At 40.7% G+C, this 18,422-nt stretch overlaps 1 protein-coding gene across 1 annotated transcript in view; it reads right to left on the reverse strand.

Moving 5' to 3' along the window:
* Positions 1-18,422, reverse strand: part of LOC146475344 (sperm flagellar protein 2-like) — a 45,889-nt gene that overhangs the window by 12,115 nt on the left and 15,352 nt on the right. Inside the window, exons 22-46 of the mRNA XM_085115741.1 lie at positions 17,753-17,869; positions 16,572-16,674; positions 15,895-16,001; positions 15,460-15,571; positions 15,077-15,261; positions 14,184-14,287; positions 13,261-13,324; positions 11,895-12,026; positions 11,226-11,313; positions 10,548-10,683; positions 9,564-9,655; positions 8,576-8,655; positions 7,982-8,015; positions 7,380-7,568; positions 6,653-6,847; positions 5,648-5,757; positions 5,196-5,323; positions 4,651-4,717; positions 4,285-4,356; positions 3,525-3,726; positions 2,318-2,549; positions 1,570-1,714; positions 1,179-1,226; positions 834-1,005; positions 550-651 (exon numbers count right to left, since the gene is read on the reverse strand). Of these exons, the coding sequence (XP_084971867.1) occupies positions 550-651; positions 834-1,005; positions 1,179-1,226; positions 1,570-1,714; positions 2,318-2,549; positions 3,525-3,726; positions 4,285-4,356; positions 4,651-4,717; positions 5,196-5,323; positions 5,648-5,757; positions 6,653-6,847; positions 7,380-7,568; positions 7,982-8,015; positions 8,576-8,655; positions 9,564-9,655; positions 10,548-10,683; positions 11,226-11,313; positions 11,895-12,026; positions 13,261-13,324; positions 14,184-14,287; positions 15,077-15,261; positions 15,460-15,571; positions 15,895-16,001; positions 16,572-16,674; positions 17,753-17,869 (3,016 nt within the window). The remainder of the gene's footprint in view (positions 1-549; positions 652-833; positions 1,006-1,178; positions 1,227-1,569; positions 1,715-2,317; positions 2,550-3,524; positions 3,727-4,284; positions 4,357-4,650; positions 4,718-5,195; positions 5,324-5,647; positions 5,758-6,652; positions 6,848-7,379; positions 7,569-7,981; positions 8,016-8,575; positions 8,656-9,563; positions 9,656-10,547; positions 10,684-11,225; positions 11,314-11,894; positions 12,027-13,260; positions 13,325-14,183; positions 14,288-15,076; positions 15,262-15,459; positions 15,572-15,894; positions 16,002-16,571; positions 16,675-17,752; positions 17,870-18,422) is intronic.

An 18,422-nucleotide genomic window follows, 5' to 3' on the forward strand; every position in this document is an offset into this window, starting at 1 on the left:
TTTTTGTTAGCTTTGAATACTAAACATGAAAACATTGGTCAAGTACCGTGTCTGTAATCACTGTGTAATCGGCGAAAAAACGTTTAAAAATATACTTATCAGACCCAGTAAGTTACCAGGAATTTCAAGAAACGGGCCCCAGGGTCGTGTGCCGGGAACTCAAAGGACTTTTTTCAGGCTCCTTGCTGCCCAAGAAGCAATGGTGTTCGCGTTTGTCAGTTTATCGCCGCCAATTTGTTTACCCTATCGCAGGGAGGCATGAGGAAAAAACGTAGGAACTGAGAAAATCCTGTACACACTAGTGACCCTAGGAGGTAGTTTCCGTACCCGGGCGCGGTGCCCAGATTTTTGCTCCGGCACCGAAAAAAAAGCTCTGTTCAGACTAGTGCCCGTACCCGAGAACAGGCCACGAGTTCCTAGTGTGAACGGGGCCTAAGAGAGAGGAGAAGCAAGTGAGGATAAGGAACTTTCTCTCGCGCGTTTCAATTCTGGTGACAATCGGCTGATGACCACCTATTTTTTGGACCCTTCAGGCGCCAATTTCTTTACCTTCCGAAGCCACTGCTCCCAAGAATTCCTTCCTTGCTCTTTCTTTTGTTTTCTGTTTGAGCTGTTCTTCTTCAGACTGTCCTTCTTGATCTTCTGGCGGAGCTTCAAAATACAATGGGATGAAATTATTTTATTAAAGAAGAAGAAAAAGAAGAAGAAGAAGAAGAAGAAGAAGAAGAAGAAGAAGAAGAAGAAGAAGAAGAAGAAGAAGAAGAAGAAGAACAACAACAACAACAACAACAACAACAACAACAACAACAACAACAACAACAGTCGGTCCATACGTGGCGGAGGTGTCTCTGTTTTCGATGGTGATCCTCCTTTCACTGGACTCTTTCTTCCTTTTTTGTCTTTTTTCTCTTTTGCTTTCTTCTGCAATGCCTCTCGCTCTTTCTCTTTTTCAAGCTCTGCCTGTCTAATGGCCTCGGCTTCTTGTTCTGTTTGGTCTATCAACGCCTGGTGAGAAAAAAAAAGCCACAATGGACAATCGAAAACAGCACGAGAAAGCGTAAAGGTGCGTTTAAATGATTTCAACACTTCATTCAACATCCGTCAACACTTTGTTGAACCAACTCGATTTCTCTTTGACTTATTTCTATCCTAATCATTACCAAATGCATTTAACTTACCATTGTTTCAATAACTGTCAGACCCACGAGAAATGCATCAAAGACCAGCTGGATAAAGAAAGTAAAAAAAATATTGAAAACGTTTTAACAGGATCTCTTCAACAATATGACAAAAATTGAAAAACACTTCGTCGAAATATTACTATTCCTATTCTCCATGATGTGATTGAGTATGGCTTCGTAGAAAAAAGGAAGGGGGAATCATTAGAAAATAAAAGCTTTTTTCTTGAAAAGAGTTGATATGTATTGTGGCTGATTGTTAGCCTTCACATGGCAAACAAAAGTTGCCAAACTCGAGTTGGAATGCGTGAACTTCGCAACAACAGTTGGAAAACTGTTTGGCAAAGCTCCCTATGCGTTCTTCACTTTACACTACTGCAATTGTGCTCACCTTTTCATCCGGGTCTGAAGGCGCCACGGGGGTATCAGGTTTGTCGGTGTCAGCTGCTTGGCCCTTTTTCTTGTCTCCTTTCTTGTCCTTTCCTTTCCCGGTCCCTGGCTCTCCAGACTTGGGACGACGGGGTACTAATGGTATGCTGCGTAGAAAGAAAGCCACGAATCGATAGTGAATACACGCATGCTACAGAAACCGCAGATAAGCTATGTCGACAGAATTAACTGTTTTGATCACCTTATAAAATAAAACTTACCCTAGGGGTTATACTGCGATTTTAACAGACCGAGAAAAAAAGCAAATCAGGTCCCAGTAGTTCAAAAGCCGATTTACTCTAATCCCCGATTAAAAGTAAAACGAGGTTTTTATTTCGATCGTTAAAATGTTTTCAAAAGCTAATTTTAAGGTAATAGTAAAGAAAAGCCTAAGTAAAGTCTGAAGGACAAAAGTCTATTTGAAGAATTCTCATTGATTAGTAATTAACCTAAATCAAAGGTGAATTCACGTTAACCTAGGAATAAGCTAAATCGGGCTTTGAAGAACTGGGCCTGAACTCGAAGCAAATACATGTAGCCGGCGCCAAGCGCGGGAAAACGCGTGCGAGTAAGTCACGATTGGTTTTGGTTTTGTTTCTCATTGGTTGAGAAAGTGCCACGAATCTTGCCAACCAATCACAGCAAACACGCATTACTTTCTACTCAATTGAAAACAACTCTGACACCCAATAATGTATTCACTTAGTTACCGCGGTTTCTGTTCATCCTCTTGTGGTTCAACAGGTTCCGGAGTCTTAGCTCCTTTATCTTTGTCTTTTTTGCCCGATGGACTCTTAACCTCAGCCTTTTCAACCGCTGCTAAGTTTGTTGCACTCTCGCTGCCTCCTGATTTGGACGATGCAGACTGCGGTCTTACTGACAGCGGCAGCTCCACGAGTGGTAAGCGAGAGTATTCACTGATGGCTTCAGTTGGTATTTTGCCTAAAAATGAAACAAAGCGCGTCAGTAGTGGTGTTAACCGATTTACAGAATTGATATAATACGCTAAAAATACACATTGACCTCAAATGTGATCTAAAAAAGAGCGGCAAAATATCTAATGCGATAAGAAGGTAAAAAGGCAGGAAAAGAAGTTAAATTTAAAGTTGTATGCACGTTGTTTGGCTAGCAGTTAATTCCTCTGAGCCCTGGACCTCAAAACAAGTCCACAAGAGGTTTGAAAGGGGTTAAATCAAGACAGGTCGAATAGCAGGGCTTGTATTAATGGAAACAACGCGGAATGACAACACTTTATATCATTCAAATCCCACCCTTTATGTTTTCGGCTCAGCTATTTATAGACTGCTTGCAGTCTGTTTCTCTCTCGAAGTTTGTGTAGCGGTAACACGTAGCGAAGAATTGGGACGAGGAGGATTGGGACCAAGCGTGAGCGGCGTCGCACGCAAAAAGAAGAAACGTCTCGTCCCAATCCCTTCTCGTTTCAACCCGTATTGTAGCTCGCGCTGGACGGATTGATTAACCCTCGAAGGATCTTAAACAGGAAGTTCTGGTATAAAAGGGGCCTGGCCAGGCCATTCTCACTTCAGTTGACAATCAACCATCAGAGCGTAAACAACTGACAAACAACATGCGTTTTTCCTACGGCCCTTACCGATGAAATCGGCTTAGTTTTCAGAATAAACCCTGTTAAACAAAATGGAACTTGATATCTTATATTTCTGTGGTGAGATTATAAAATTTTCAGGCATAGTTTTTCAGAGGACGCTTGAGTCACCAGCTTGCCACGACTGAACGGTGTCTACTCGGAATCTCACGCCCACAAAGGTGTGAAATGAAGGAGGGGCTTGCCCTTACATGGCGGAACTTTTTGTTTTAAGAGATAAGAGGGTCTGCAAGCAGTCTAAGCTAGTTATAGAACACTGAGCAAGAACGTGAAACACAGAGAGCGGCCCGTACCTTCCATGCCCACGTAGTAATCCCTTAACAGCCTGACTGTATCTTGGTATCTATCCACCTCTGCTTGCATGAGTGTAATGTAGAAGTTAGTAAGCAGACCCAGTCGATCTTCCAGCCATCCTTCATTCATCACCGATTGGCGTTCTTTCTCTGCAAGCTCTTTACGACTATCGCAGATATCGTAGAGTCGATCACAAAGATCCTTAAGAGAAAGGCAATAGCAGCTTTGTAAAAATTGAAGAAAAACTCAAAACTTCAAAGTGATACATTATTATTACTATTATTATTATTATTATTATTATTATTGTTGTTGTTGTCGTTGTTATTATTATTATTATTATTATTATTATCATTATTATTATTATTATTATTATTATTATTATTATGAGTAGTAGTAGTAGTAGAAGTAAATAATCTCTTTATTAACATATTCCAAGCAAAATTGCTATTTACAAGTTAAAAGTAGAAAAGAGAACAATTAAAAACTGTTTACAATTCATTGCGACTAAAAAGGAGACTATTTTTAAGCACAACAGAGCTATTTTCAAGCACAATTTTCATTTATCATCATTATTATTATTATTATTATTATTATTATTATTATTATTAATATTATTATTATTATTATTATTATTATTATTATTATTATTATTATTTTTATTATTACTATACAATAACTGTCAAAATTCTCGGGGCCCACTCCCCCTCCCCTCCCCCACCGTAGGACGAAAGTTTATACCCTTCAATTCGTTCTACATACATCAAGCTGTTGATGCAGTTCAGCTTTAGTGTCTTCATCTCCTCTCATGTCTTCAGCGACCTCGTTGTACGACTGCAACAAAACACTTGGTTAACCCTTTATATCAGACATTAAATTCTCCTATCTTGTACCCATACTTTTCTCATAAGAATAGTGGGAAGAAGTTACTACGATATCAAGAAAAATCACCTTGGTGATCATATCCTTAATTCTCATGACCTCAGGGGTTGAATAAGCATCAAAGAGAAATTTGATGCTGATCACTGTTAGGGCTTAAAGAATTAATCATTTCAATTTGCCACACGATAAAGAGGAGCTACCCCAAAGAGCAATCAATGGTCATCTAATTCAAGATTTTCAACCTACCTTCTGCCATTGCAGAACGTATTCCTGTTTCTCGTCTGGTCTCTTCAAAAACGCTACAAAATCTTTTCTGGTTGGAGAAAAAACACAGAGAGTTTCAGTAAGTGACACAGGCATACTCGTAAAAAGAAAATCCGAGTTCTCCTATCACGAGTCAAACCTAAGACCTTCCGATTACTAGTTCGGATACTTTACCACTGAGCTACAGGAGACTCGTGGGAGCTAAGGCCATTAAACTAGGTTCTTGGGACAAACATCCTGCATACTGCTAGGATTGGAATGTCATGTGTGGCATATGCGCAATGGAACAAATGGAATATTTTAAGCCTGATGAATAAATGAGAATGATGTATTATTCAGTAAGTGACACAGGCATACTCGTAAAAAAGAAAATCCGAGGGCTCCTATCAGGAGTCGAACCTAAGACCTTCCGATTACAAGTTCGGATGCTCTACCACCGAGCTACAGGAGACTCATTAAGCTAAGGCCTCACTACAGCCTGCGAGCAAGCTTTCTGTTTGTCCATGAAGAGCGGTGTAGTTGCTAACCTTGTACCGTAGAAGTATCTGTGAATGAGTTCCCTTTCACGCCTTATCTCTCCAAACACGCTCTTACACGAGTCGATGTAAGTTTCCTCGGAATTCTCCCATTGCGTTGTCAACACGCTGGCGAAATCCTGTCGACAATAAAACACAGTACCTCAACGTTGGCTAGAAATTAAATCACTTTATTTTAAGTGTCAATGTGTTCAGCGTAAAGTACTAATTGGGGACACTTTGGTTATTCAAATCGCACGGGCAAAATACCACATAACAACATCCTTAAAACAGACCACTATTAATGACTAACGTTTTAAAAGCTAAGACGACGTCATCTTCAGAGTAACTTATTTTTAACGCAACCCTTAGCCACTCGTTTACAAAAAAGAGACCAATGATGTACTTGAGTTAAAGCCAATCATTATATAACGTGTTTACGAGTAACGCCGCCGAATACAAACCACTTCAATAGTTTGATCGACATATTCCCAGTCCTCTGACCCAGGCTCCGGCTCGGGTGGTCCTTGTGGTTCAGGCGGTTTGTCTTCCTCCAGCTCCTCAGCGCCTTTTTCTGGTGAAAGAAGTCAAAAGATCAATTCTCCTTAAAGTTGACCATATAATCTTGTAATTGAAACTACTGAGAATTTAGTGGTAACTCAATACAACATCAATACAAGGCGCTTGTAACTGGCAAGACAGTGAAAGAAATCCAAAAGTGTGACTAATCAAATGCTACTTCGTCCCTGGAGACGAGGTTAAGGTTACCCTGTACCTTCAGAGGTGTCTCCCGTTTAAGCGACGTAGCGCGTCCAGTTTAAACTGTAGATAACTAAACCCCTATATCAAATTAAAGCTTATAGAGCTGACTATCAAACCATACCAAGAATTTTGAAATAAAATGAATTGTCGAATTTTTCACGACCTCTAATTGCGAGCGTCCGAATCACCTTTTTAAAGCTACAAGTCAAAGTGAATTTTGTTTTTTGCTAAATAAATTTAATTTGCTCCTCAGTTTCCGGACCCAAAGCGCTGAAAAAACGTGTCTGCGTTTTGCCATATTCAATCGCAGTGAAAACTTATAGGGCATTTTCGAAATAGGATGAAAAAAATGTGGAGTAATCGTACAAAAATTGCTCTCGAAGAAAAAATAAATCGAAAGAAAAAATTCGCAGACACGTTTTTGTTGTTTATATGTTAAACTAGCTACTGTCCAAATTTGAAGGCAAACGAACGAATTCCTTTTGAGTTTTAGCTCTTTGAAGAGGCTCCTCCAAGTGAAAAAAATTTATTCGAGAAAACAGCGCTAAAAATTCGGCAAACGGTCTCCATGGTGACCCCGGAATAAATAAATAGCTAAAAACGAGATGCATTTTCAAATCTACCAGGATTAATGCAGACACTCATTAGAGCAACAAGATTGAAAAATAAAACAAAACAAAACAAAAAAAAAAAACATTTCTACATACTGGGAGACTTAGCTCTTTTCGATCCTGGTCTTGATCCCTTGGATCCAGGCCTCGACCCGGCCTTCCTTGACGCCGAACCCGACCGTGACCCTTTCTTGGAACTTGGAGGGGTGGGGCTGCGGCTTTTTGTTCGTTTCTTGGACGCGGAAGGGGAGGGTGAGCGGTCCTTTTTGCTCTTTCTGGATTTCGGTGAGCCTAAAGGCGAAACAAAACAACAAGTCAGTTGACGATCCAGGGCGAGAGGCTTGTGACTTTTAAGGACGGTGCCTACTAATACCGAAGTATTTTTGCGCGACTATGCAGGAAAAGCAGATCGTAGCAAGGGCTATTGGAATCCAAAAAGAAAATTGGGGGGAACCACGCATTTTTTAGAGATAATTAATCAACAATTATTCTAAAAAGCAGTAGAATATAAAGCGATGTATGGCGGGTTTTTTTCAAATTGAAGCTTTATTATCCTGAAAAATATATAGTTACCCCCAATTTTCTCTTTGGATACCAGAAGCACTTGCTAAGTTCTGCTTTCTCCGCAAAGTTTTAAACCGCGCAAAAATATCCCAGTATTAGTACTCCCCACCCATAGGAAACCGAGTATTACGAGATGCACAGAACGTATGCACAGTAACAATAGTAGGCACCGTCCATAACGCATAAAGATTTCCAGGTGCGAGTATCATCGGGCTCATATAGATAGTAAAGGGTAATAATTGTTCCGATCAGCATTTACCTGGTTTAGAATCTCCTTTACTCTTCGTTGTTCCTTTCTCAGATTTACTTTCAGATTTGGCCCCTGCCTCAGAAGGGGCCTCGGACGCGGGAGGGACACTTTCGGCAGGAGCTGCAGCGCTCTCACTTCCGATGCCCTCGGTGGGAGGCCCGTCACCCTGCGTGGATTGCGCCCCTGGGGGTTGCTCGCCTTGAAAAGAAATGATAACTAAAGGATTATGACAAGAACTGAACAAGTTGAAAAAAAATGCAGGATGTCTAACCCTTTGCAGCTATGCCTTATCATCAGATCAGCCACCTTTCAAAATTGTGGGAAACCAGAAACAAAAAGAGCGTAACGAAATTAGCAAGACTCAGTTTTACGACACTGACAACAGCGAAATTCTGTGGCCATTTCGTTTTCTTCTTTATACAAATCCTGAAAAAAAATTCAAGAATTCAGACTGTCTTAAATTTTCAAACATGCAGACCAAACACCTCTAAACTTGCAGCACTGTTCTGTTCACGGAACTCAATTGGGTGGTGGTGGGGGGGGGGGGGGGGGGCAAGCAGTGACGAAGGCTAAGGGGTAAAGTAGTGAATCAGACAACAAATGTGTATTACCTTCTGCAGTTTGTCCAGGCTGGACGGAAGGTTCCTAGAGAATAAAACAAATTCAATATAAGTCATCCAAGCAACAACTCAATTGAACAAGAAGGCAAATACGGACGACTTAAAGGGGAAGTATCATGAAAATTTGATGTCATTTCAAAACCCAAAAATGTTTGTCTGTCGACAGAAACAAAAATTAATTGTCTACTTTTGTTGTAAATTATCACCCCAGTGCAATAAAACTGTCGATTAGTGCCTCTGGCCAGAGACAGAGTAGGTCGGAATGGATTGAAACTTGAAGAATGTTAGGCTAATGTTTTTCAAGTTTTCGTATTTTTGTTTCCAAACTGCGCTAGAACAGAGTACGAGTTGTCCCTGTCAAGAATTGAGTTGATTTCTCTCCTCTCGTTGTTCTAGAATTATTTTGTAACAAAGTGAAGGTCTTATTTCACCATTTTTAACAAAAGAGGTAAAAATCCCCATGATACTTCCCCTTTAACAACAACAAGCGGCGATAACTTTTCTTTTCACCATTACGATGAATGCAGCCAAGGAAATTGAAACTTTTGAACTCCGAATCTTTCGAAAACATGGGTGTATACTTACAGAAGGGGTTTCTTCAGGAGGGGCAATCAGTTTCTGGTAAGTTTCGTTCAGCAACGCAGATACTTCATCAAAAAGTTCCTCTAAAGGAAAAAAACGGTAACGATATGATGCAATTGTTAAATATGTAGCGAGTCAATTAATCTCATTTCATTTTATGCATCTTATCTTCACCATTCCTTGTTTAAAATGAATAAACCTAAATGCACTATGGCGGGGGAAATGTATATCTACGTGACTATCTGAAACTTTGATGCACAGAGCTCTGTTCTCAGCCATATAGGTGTTTCCTTAGATAAGGAGCTTTTTCAATTTTTCCCTTACCATTCTGCTTGAGAACTATGTAGTGGCAAACTGTTACCAAAACTGACAAAATTATTAGAGGTCTACTTCCTTAAAGCTCTCCACTTTTTGTTTCTGGCCTACGGAGGTCGCGGAGCTCCCCCGAAATACAGTAATAAAGTTCCTGAGCTCCTCCTGTGGGTAAGTGTAGCTAAGACTATATTTGCAGTCAATGTCTAATATTCCTATTCATCGTCATCATCGTCATCGTTATCGCCATCGTCAACGTCATCACCATCACCACCAACCACCACCACCACTATCATCATCATCATCATCATCATCATCATCATCATCGTCATCATCATCACCATCATCATCATCATCTACATCATCATCATCATCATCAACATCATCATCATCATCATCATCATCATCATCATCATCATCATCATCAACATCATCATCATCATCATCATCATCATCATCATCAACATCATCATCATCATCATCATCATCTACATCATCATCATCATCATCATCATCATCATCATCATCATCATCATCATCATCATCATCATCATTTATTTATTTATTTACACTCGTAACGCCCAAGAGCTAATAGCTCGTCCATAATGCACAGTCCAGTCGCTCATTTCCTCAGCAAAACTTGACTTTGGAGAGTCAGGACCTGGCATTTACTACATACCTTGGATGGTGTTTGCGTCAACTCGCTGAAGGATTCCAAACTTGGTGAACCATTTTTCCAGCTTGGGCCACGCGTCAGTAAAACCTACGATTCTGAGGCATGAAAACAACAAACACATATTGTCACAACCGCATGGAACTTGTCATAAAACCACAAAAAAAGGGAAATGTTTTCTTTTATTATGCTTGTGCTCACGTCAAGGGTACTAATATGCTTATGTTACAAGTGTGAACTGCCCTGAGATAAACAAAAGAGCTAAGGAGCACTGCACGTGCGTATGCCGCTTTACGCTTTTTTGGTCCGTGGAAAACGGTATGAAATAAGCACAAACACAAGAAAATAAAAAGCACTGCTCGTCTCACGCTAGTTTAGGCAGTAATATATCAAACACGAGACACAGTGTTTCATTACATATCAAACACCGAGAAGAGAGTTGAAAATACGACGCGTAGCGGAGTATTTTTGACGACCTTCGAGGTTTTTGATATTGTGATGAAACAATGTGACGAGTGTTTGATGTAACTTCTCAAACAAACTGATTTTGAAGGAGAAATTACGGATGCAAAAACGAGGAGTTTTTCATCAGATATCCAAACACGTCACGGTGCATGATTTCCTTTGTCTTTGGCTTTTGAATTATTAATGAGTTTGAGAACTTTATTTATGAACTAGGTTTTCCTGAATGAAGTGATATCGCGTATTTACTTAGCCTGTGAACAGGCTCCCAATTGGGGTATAGGGCGAAGACAAAAATCAACCTCGACGAGCGGAATTTTTCTTTTCGCTCTATGCCCCACTTGGGAGCCTATTTAGAGGCTAGTGCTGATTCACTATACTAGCCACGTCGCGTGACTATTGTTATAATCACAGAAACCAAAGGAAATCTGGCAAGGCTCAACATAAGTAACATTGAAACATACAGAGATCGGGCTAACATAGGGCTGCGCTGAACCGACCTAAAATGTCGTGCGTAAGTTAACTGACCTCTGCTGGACTTGCTCGCGGTCGTTGGATGGATCCGTGACCGGTACAACTTTCTCTTGTTTGTTCATTCCTGTGTAGCTCCCATCTACTGGTGGATTGTACTCTTGGTGGTACTGTTCAGCACTCAGGGGATCATCTAAATGCAAACATACTTCCATTAGAAAGTTTCGACGCACTCTACTGTTACAGTCATCTGGGAACCTGCTAAAAGGGTCACTGTCACGACACTTACTAGGTGACTAGCCTAGCGCCAGGATCGTCCTAGCTGAGGGATAGGAAGATCCTAGAACCATGTAAACTACCTTCGCTCGAAAGGTCCCAGTACAAGGGACAAAAAAACAACAACAACAACAAAACATGGCGGCCGGGTGTTCAGCTGCTAAAGGCCGACAAATTTTCTTCTTTTCTTTCTCTAGTTGGTAACCAGTGAGTCAGACCAAAACCTCTGCCTTCTGCCTTCTAGGATCTCCCTCCCTCCATGCAAACAGGGCCTTAGTTTAATTTGAAATCCCCCTCCCACGTACGCTGATGTATTGTATCTGGGGTTAAAATTCCAACAAGGCATATGTCTGACCACTTTTGAAAAATCCTTCTGTCACTAAAGGACCAGAAGTACGCGTCATACCGAAACAAAGAAAATAATATTTCTTGAAACCATTGCATTGGTATCAATCTTACATGTTCTTCCTTCAGCTCTCTTGAGTGAGATATCATCTGGCAGGTCGAACAGCAACACAAGGTCAATACCGCTCTTGGGCACAGGGGTCTGGAAATAAATAAAAACATCACTAGATATTGTCAGCCTGTTTACAGCTTCTCATCTTTTGTGAAGATCGTAGAGTAAAGGGAGTGCGCATTTTTTAAGGACGGTGCCTACTATTAAATACCGAAGTATTTTTGCGCGAGTTATGACTATGCGGAAAAAGCAGATCTTAGCAAGGGCTATTGAAATCCAAAAACAAAATTGGGGGTAACCACGCATTTTTTAGAGATAATTAAGTAACAATTGTTCTAAAAAGCAGTAAGATACAAAGCAATGTATGGCGCGTTTTCTTTTTTCCAAATTGAAGCTTTATTATCTCTGTAAAATGCATGGTTACCCCCAATTTTCATTATGGATACCAAAAGCACTTGCTAAGTTCTGCTTTTTCAGCATAGTTTTAAACCGCGCAAAAATATCCCTGTATAAGTAGCCCTATAGAAAACACGAGTATCTAGCGATGCGCAGAACGTATGCGCAGTAACAAAGGTAGGCACCGTCCTTTAGAGCTAAAGAAGAAAAAAAACGAGAGGAGCTGTAGAGAACACCAACAAATCAATACAGACGTTCCTCATGCTGACACTTACCTCAGCAGGGGGATGTGGATCTGGTGCGAGGCGGGATTTCTTTGCTTTGCTAACTTTGATGGGTTCTTTAGCTGCCTTGGCGTCTTTAGCTTCTTTCTGAGCGTCATAGCCACTCAGTGCTTTCTCCAACAACTGAGGGAAACAATACAACCATGAGTGCAGTCAAGGGACAACAACGCGTCGTTTATTTAGTTTATTTTCCACACACAATTAAGTTACAATGATTAATAAATTAAAATGATTACAATGATTACAATGGTTAGAGTGATTACAAAGTTACAGTGATTAAAGTACAAGAGAAAGAAAAGAAGTGGCGAGGGAACCTAATAAAAACCATGAGGCTTGTAAGAAATAGGCTCCCTCCCAGAGAAATAAATGATAACTAAACCTAGACAATATGGTAAGCAAAGTATTGACAAGTCATATTTGTACACCCTTAACATAATAAGTAGTCGATGATGATAGAAGTTTTAAGTTTTTCCTAAAGGACCCGAGAGATGAAGAGCAAGTCATCTCAGGAGAAAGAGAGTTAAAAGAAGTCGTAGAAATGTTCAACAAACATTGGGGACAAAAATTGCACAGCTGTACTCTTTGGTTGAAAAGTCAAAAATTCGCGACAAAACTGGAGTTTTTCTTCCGCGAAATGTCAAAGCGTTCCATCGGCCTCAATAATTCGGAATAAGAAAAACCGGACAGGATCATAACAAATTCCCTTACACTGGAAATTTAGAGCCATTAGATTTCAAAATATAAATCAAATTTCGCTTGTCTAAAGAAGCAACCTAGCCTTGTACCAGAGGTTTCATTCTTCTTTCTCTTCAAACAAAATTGAGACGCGAAGCGGTGACAACGATTGGCAAAGCGACGAGAGAAGAAAACGGTCACCGCTCCGCGGCTCAATTTTGCTTGAGGAGAGGGGACCAGGGTACGAGCACTCAGACAACACAATTCAAATGTGTCTTTAAATAATCATACCGCAGAGATATTCCTGATATTCTCAATCCGTAATACAGCCAACTTTGATCGTTTTTTTTTTTCTCCTCGTCTATAATCTCATCGCTGGCGACGCTATCATGGCGAGCTGTTTTGTGCTCTGGAGATTCACCCTCGCTTGTGAAGGTCCGTCGATCTCTCTTCTTTTTCGGTTTAGCCATTCTACCCGTTTAAAGATGATATCAGAGCCAGTAGTAAGAAATTTTGGGAGGTCGCTACGCTGCTTCAAAAAACACGTCTGTTGCCCATGTTGCTCGACCCAGACTCTCCCAAACTTTGATCGTACCATAAATAGTTGCGCGCAAGGTATTTTATTTATCAACGGTTGCAATCATGCACCAAAGTGAACGACTACTAAGCGATAAAAATTTACCTTAGCTTGGTTAATGGTGCCTGGAAAACCGTCCATAATCCAGCCAGTTCCCTCAGGGACTTGCCTTTAAAAGAAGAGCGTTGATTAGTTAAGCCACCCAGCCACAAATGAACGAAACTGAGGCTTCATTGATGTATATGTAGTATACTGCAAATCTTTTAAAACTGAAATATGTGTTTGTTTAGGCACCCTGTGGTGAAACAGACGAAATAGTCCATTTCCGAGTTGCTGTGAACTTCATTGTGAAAGCGAGGCTACGTCCAAAGCTCTTCATATGAAAATACGTTTTGTTTACATACGAATGAAAACTTGCTTTCATAATAAAAACTTTGCACTCAGCCTTACTTTCATAATGAGGTTCAAAGCAAATCGCAGATGGCCTTTTTAATGGGACGCAGGAAGATAGGACATCAGTTTTTTCCTCCGCTTTTTTAACCTTTTAAGCCCCAACAGTGATCAGAGTCTAATTTCTCCTTACAATATAACTACTCAATTAAACATACAAGTCAGGAGAATAAAGGAATTGATCACCAAAGGATGTGTCGATGTTGATACAAATTCTCCCGACTAATACCATAAAAATATGTATGCGAACATTGACGAGAATGTTCATGCATATTGGGGCTCGCTTAGAGGTAACTTTGTACCTCTTACTAACCGAGTTCGAGGTCCGTACTGTTAGTTACGGACCGAGTTACAGGAAAAAGCGAGGATCCAGACCGAGAAAACGAGGTTAGTGAGATATTTATTGAATCTCTGAGGTTAATCAGGCGTGTGGGAAAGGAAACTAGTGGAAGTCAAGGGAAACGGTCAGCGGAATTTAGCGGGCCGTACAGTGAAATATGGCACGCAAAATTGACCAATCACACCTCGCGTACTAACTGAGAGATATAATAAATAAGATTTAAGTTGTTTGGTTTTACCTTACAGATTCCACCATGATATCAACCAACAGCTGATCCGGTGTAGCTTTTCCTTTTTTGAGGAAACCGTAAGCCTTTGATCCGAGCTTGGCGCGAGTGGTCAGCTATCAAAAGAACAGGGAAAAAACAGTCGTGATAATTACACTGAGTTAGCAACCACGTTGGCAGAATTTGTGCGTTAGTGAGTCACAAATGATCATGTGGCCCTCAGCTAATTAACAATTATTCAACGAGCGCGTGTTGGATATGAGATGACAGATAGCTAACGAGGCGCCTAGTTGGCTATAATCATCGCATATCCAACAAGCGCGAGTGGAATAATTGTTTTATTAAAAACAATCAAGAAATGTTGCTAGATGTTACTGATTTCGCTTTGCAAGTAGAACCAGAAGACAATTTAATGGTCTCTATCTCTTGGGTATGGTATAATGGTTTAGTTTAGTTTAGTTTATTTATTTTGCCACACCACAAATATAACGAAAACTAAAACAAAAATAGAAAAAATAGATGTAACAATGGCGAGGAGACCTAAAGGAAACTATGAAGCTTATATTAATTAGGTCTCCTCAGTTATTGTTTTACAAGATGAAATCAAAAAAGAAGATAAGAACATGACGACGGATACATTCAACACATTCTAAAACTGCCCACGGTGCGTGGTTGCCCTCAATTTTCTTTTTGGATTCCAATAGTCCTTGCTAAGATCTCCCCCCCCCCCCCCCCCCGCCCCATAGTCACAAACCGCGCGAAAATACGTTGGAATTAGTAGGAACCATCCTTAAGAAATCACATTTTCTCAGACTATCTCGAGATGCGCAGATCGTGTGCGCAGTAGCAGAAGGAGACACACTCCTTGAGGGGAATTTAGAATTTGAGCAAGCGTAACCACTAACCGTGGGTCCTTTGGTTTTAGACGGTGCTGGCTCTGGTTCCTTTGATTTTGATGATGACTTCTTTTCGTCTTCTTTAGCCTCTGTACTTTCTTTCTCTAGTTCTTCCTTTGTTTTATCTCTCTTCTCTTCGCTTTCTCCTGCTTCACTAGCTTGTTTCTCTTCAACTTTGTTGGCATCATCAGTTTCTATAGCTACAAAAACCGACCAAACAAAAACAAGTATTAGTTGAAGAGATCATGGGACAAATAAAAACTTTTATTGTGCGTAAATAAAATTGTCGTATTGTATCGTATCGTAAGAATCGCTTTGCATTCCTCCTCCGAAAAAGCTCCTCAAAAAAACGTGCAGAATAACACATTAACTACACTTATTGTTCTCAATACCTTTGCTGTCCCCAGATCCCTCTTCAACCGCAGCTGATTGTGGCGTGGTAGCCTGGGACTCGCCTGCAGGCTGGTCTTGGATGCTCACTTTTTTGGGAGAAGTCTCTTCATCCTTGAAGAAACAAACAAAAAAAACTAAAACGCTTGCTGTAACCTCGTTGTTTATGAAAATAATTCAAGGTTCATGGTGTAGCTGTGAAACAAGCTTCGAGCAGCACTTAAATTACCTCTGACCACACTGCACGGCGGCTCGATAACAGACAAACATACAGGAAGACAAACAGACTAAAAGACAGATAGACAGGCAAACAGACAGACAGAGACTCGATATAGTGTTAAGGATGAGCCTGCTGCATGACTTTGGCTTGACAGCAAAAACAATCATAAAGGCCTAAGGTTTGAATGTAATATGACAGAAAGAAAAACACGTCTTACTGGTATGGCTGGCAATTCAGGTGGTTCTTCGATGCATTCATTGTTTTTGAAAGCTTCTACGGCCTCGGCAACGAGATCATCAACGGATAGACGCACCATTCGGTGACCTGAAGTAAGAGTACAGAGAATGCAAAAGTCGGATTTTTTTCCCAGCAAACATGGTGCAACGTCTTCCACTGACGGCACGACAAGGAAAGTACCGAAATCCTTACACAGTTGTTCAATGACTGCACAAAGGAACTAAAAAACACTATGTCACCTAGTATACAGTCAGATCTTTTGGAAACGGCTTTCCCTCATTATCACAGACTTATTCACTCTAATAACGGCGTTCTCATTACACGGAATGGTAGATCCTGCCCGAGAATGGCTATTGTACAAAGGTATGGGTTTAGAGGTACTCTTAGTTTCATCCGAGCGTTAAAAGTTTGATTGTCAGGCGGCTTGACTTTACTAGCCGTTGTGAGCGAATGTGAATCACTGTGCTATTATCACTACGTTACCAAAGAGCCGACGTGACAAAGAATGTGACGCAGGTTTACACACTCCCCCCCCCACCCCCTTTCCCCTCTTAAGAATATCTCCCTCCTCCCACCCCCCACAAAAAAAAGAGAAAAGAAAAGAAAAAAACCAAAGGCACATTTTGAGACAAAAACGCCATGAAGAGGCGTACCTACCTTCAAGAATTTTATTAATGGTTGAAGTTTTTCCACTGAAAAACTTTCCAAGAAAACAGACCTTGATTGGAAACGGTGGAAACTCCGGTGGAGGCGGAGGAGGCTGGAAACAAACAAACAAGAAAGAAAACGCGCACTCTTATAAGCTCAAAGCAGTATTACAACAACAACAACAACAACAACTTAAGGTGGCTTAAGGTGTCTTTAAACCCCTTTTCCTATAAACTATGCAAAAAGTTGTATCTAAACAAACTAAATGCAGTTCCATAATAAAAATGGGGGGCACCGAGCTACCACTTAAATCTAAAATTAGGAGTATTTTTAACAAGTTGTACTGTTGCTATGGTGACCTTTTTATGTTGAGAAAACGCCCATAACTTGTTCGTAAACGTTTAGGCATTTGTTTGATACCATTATTGTTGTATCAACTGATAACGAATGGTAGTATTGATGGGTATAAGTATAAGTGCTGGAAAGTGATGGGAACCGGTGCGAGACCGCGTTATTTGTAAACCAAGCCCCGGTTGTTCAAAGATCTGACAACTTTATCCAGCGGATAAGTCGCTCTCCAGCGGACAAAATGTATTGGTTGGAGTACATTTTATCCACTGGATAGAGTTGTCAGTTCTTTAAACAACCGGGGCCAGGTAGACGTATTTGTGTAGCTAAGACCCTTTGACTTATTTCTTCTTATCACATCACTCTCGCTACGACTAGTCTTTCCTAACAGCGTGTTGTAAAAATTTTTTTAGACTGTTCACAGTCCCCATATTTTTCCGTGGGATTCTCGAGACTGGTACGCTTCGATGGAGCTGCCGCCATCTTGGTTTGTAAAAGCGAGCGCGATCAGGGGAGAGTGTCTAAACTACCGAGGGGAGCGGGAGTGGGGATTAGTTCCCCTCCCCTCGGTAGTTTAGATACTCTCCCCAGGTCGCGCTCGCTTTTACAAACCAAGATGGCGGCAGCTCCATCGAAGCGTACGAGTCTCGAGAATCCCACGGAAAAATAGGGGGACTGTGAAAAGTCTAAATTTTTTTCTACAAAGATAATTTTAAATAAAGGTTGTTGTTATTGTTTTCTTAACGAAATGAAAACAATTTTCCCTCCTAATGTCAAATCTCGCTGTCACCCTCCCCCTGCCTCCGTCTCGTTTTATCTTTATACCTAACTATCTAACTTACCTCTGGAGGTGAAACGATGTTAAACAGTCTGTGGATAATGTGTCCAAGCACTGCATTATCCTTTGCAGGTCCTTGGATTTCCGATCCCTCCACTGGCGCCCATTCGCCTATTAAATTCTAAAAGAAAAAGAAAATTTTTAGAAATAATATCATAACCAAGGGCGCTGAAGTTAAAGAGAGAGAGTCACAGTTCCATTACGCAAAACACCGAGAAAAAAACCAACAACACATGGAAAAAATACTCCGAAGTTTCATTCTAATGTTCCAGTATGTTAGGATTTCATGGACCAACCGAAAATTCGCAACCACAGAACTAGACTAGACAAGAAACAAGGTTAGGTCCGGTCAAGACAATTTCACTGAAATTAGAATACTCATCCCCTCCAATCCCGCACAAATATCCGAAGAAGCCTTGTAGTGCGCATTGAATTCCCTCCAAAAACTGACAGCTGTCGCTTTACAAAGTAAAGTGATAAAAATTTCCCGGAAAGAGAAGGCGTGAATGTTGTTGAACGTCTTTCTTCCGCGAATGCGCAACTAAAACGGTTGACGTCACAAACAGTATTCAACGGCGCGCGCGCGACATTTTTTAAGTGCTCGCGCGGATTGCGCGCGCATAAAATCTTACATGGCAAATCTCCAGGGCCCAGTTGTTCAAAGCCCGATTAAA

Source organism: Pavona decussata, unplaced genomic scaffold (assembly GCF_977016875.1).
Source record: "Pavona decussata unplaced genomic scaffold, jaPavDecu1.1 SCAFFOLD_84, whole genome shotgun sequence".
Taxonomy (NCBI): Eukaryota; Metazoa; Cnidaria; class Anthozoa; order Scleractinia; family Agariciidae; genus Pavona; species Pavona decussata.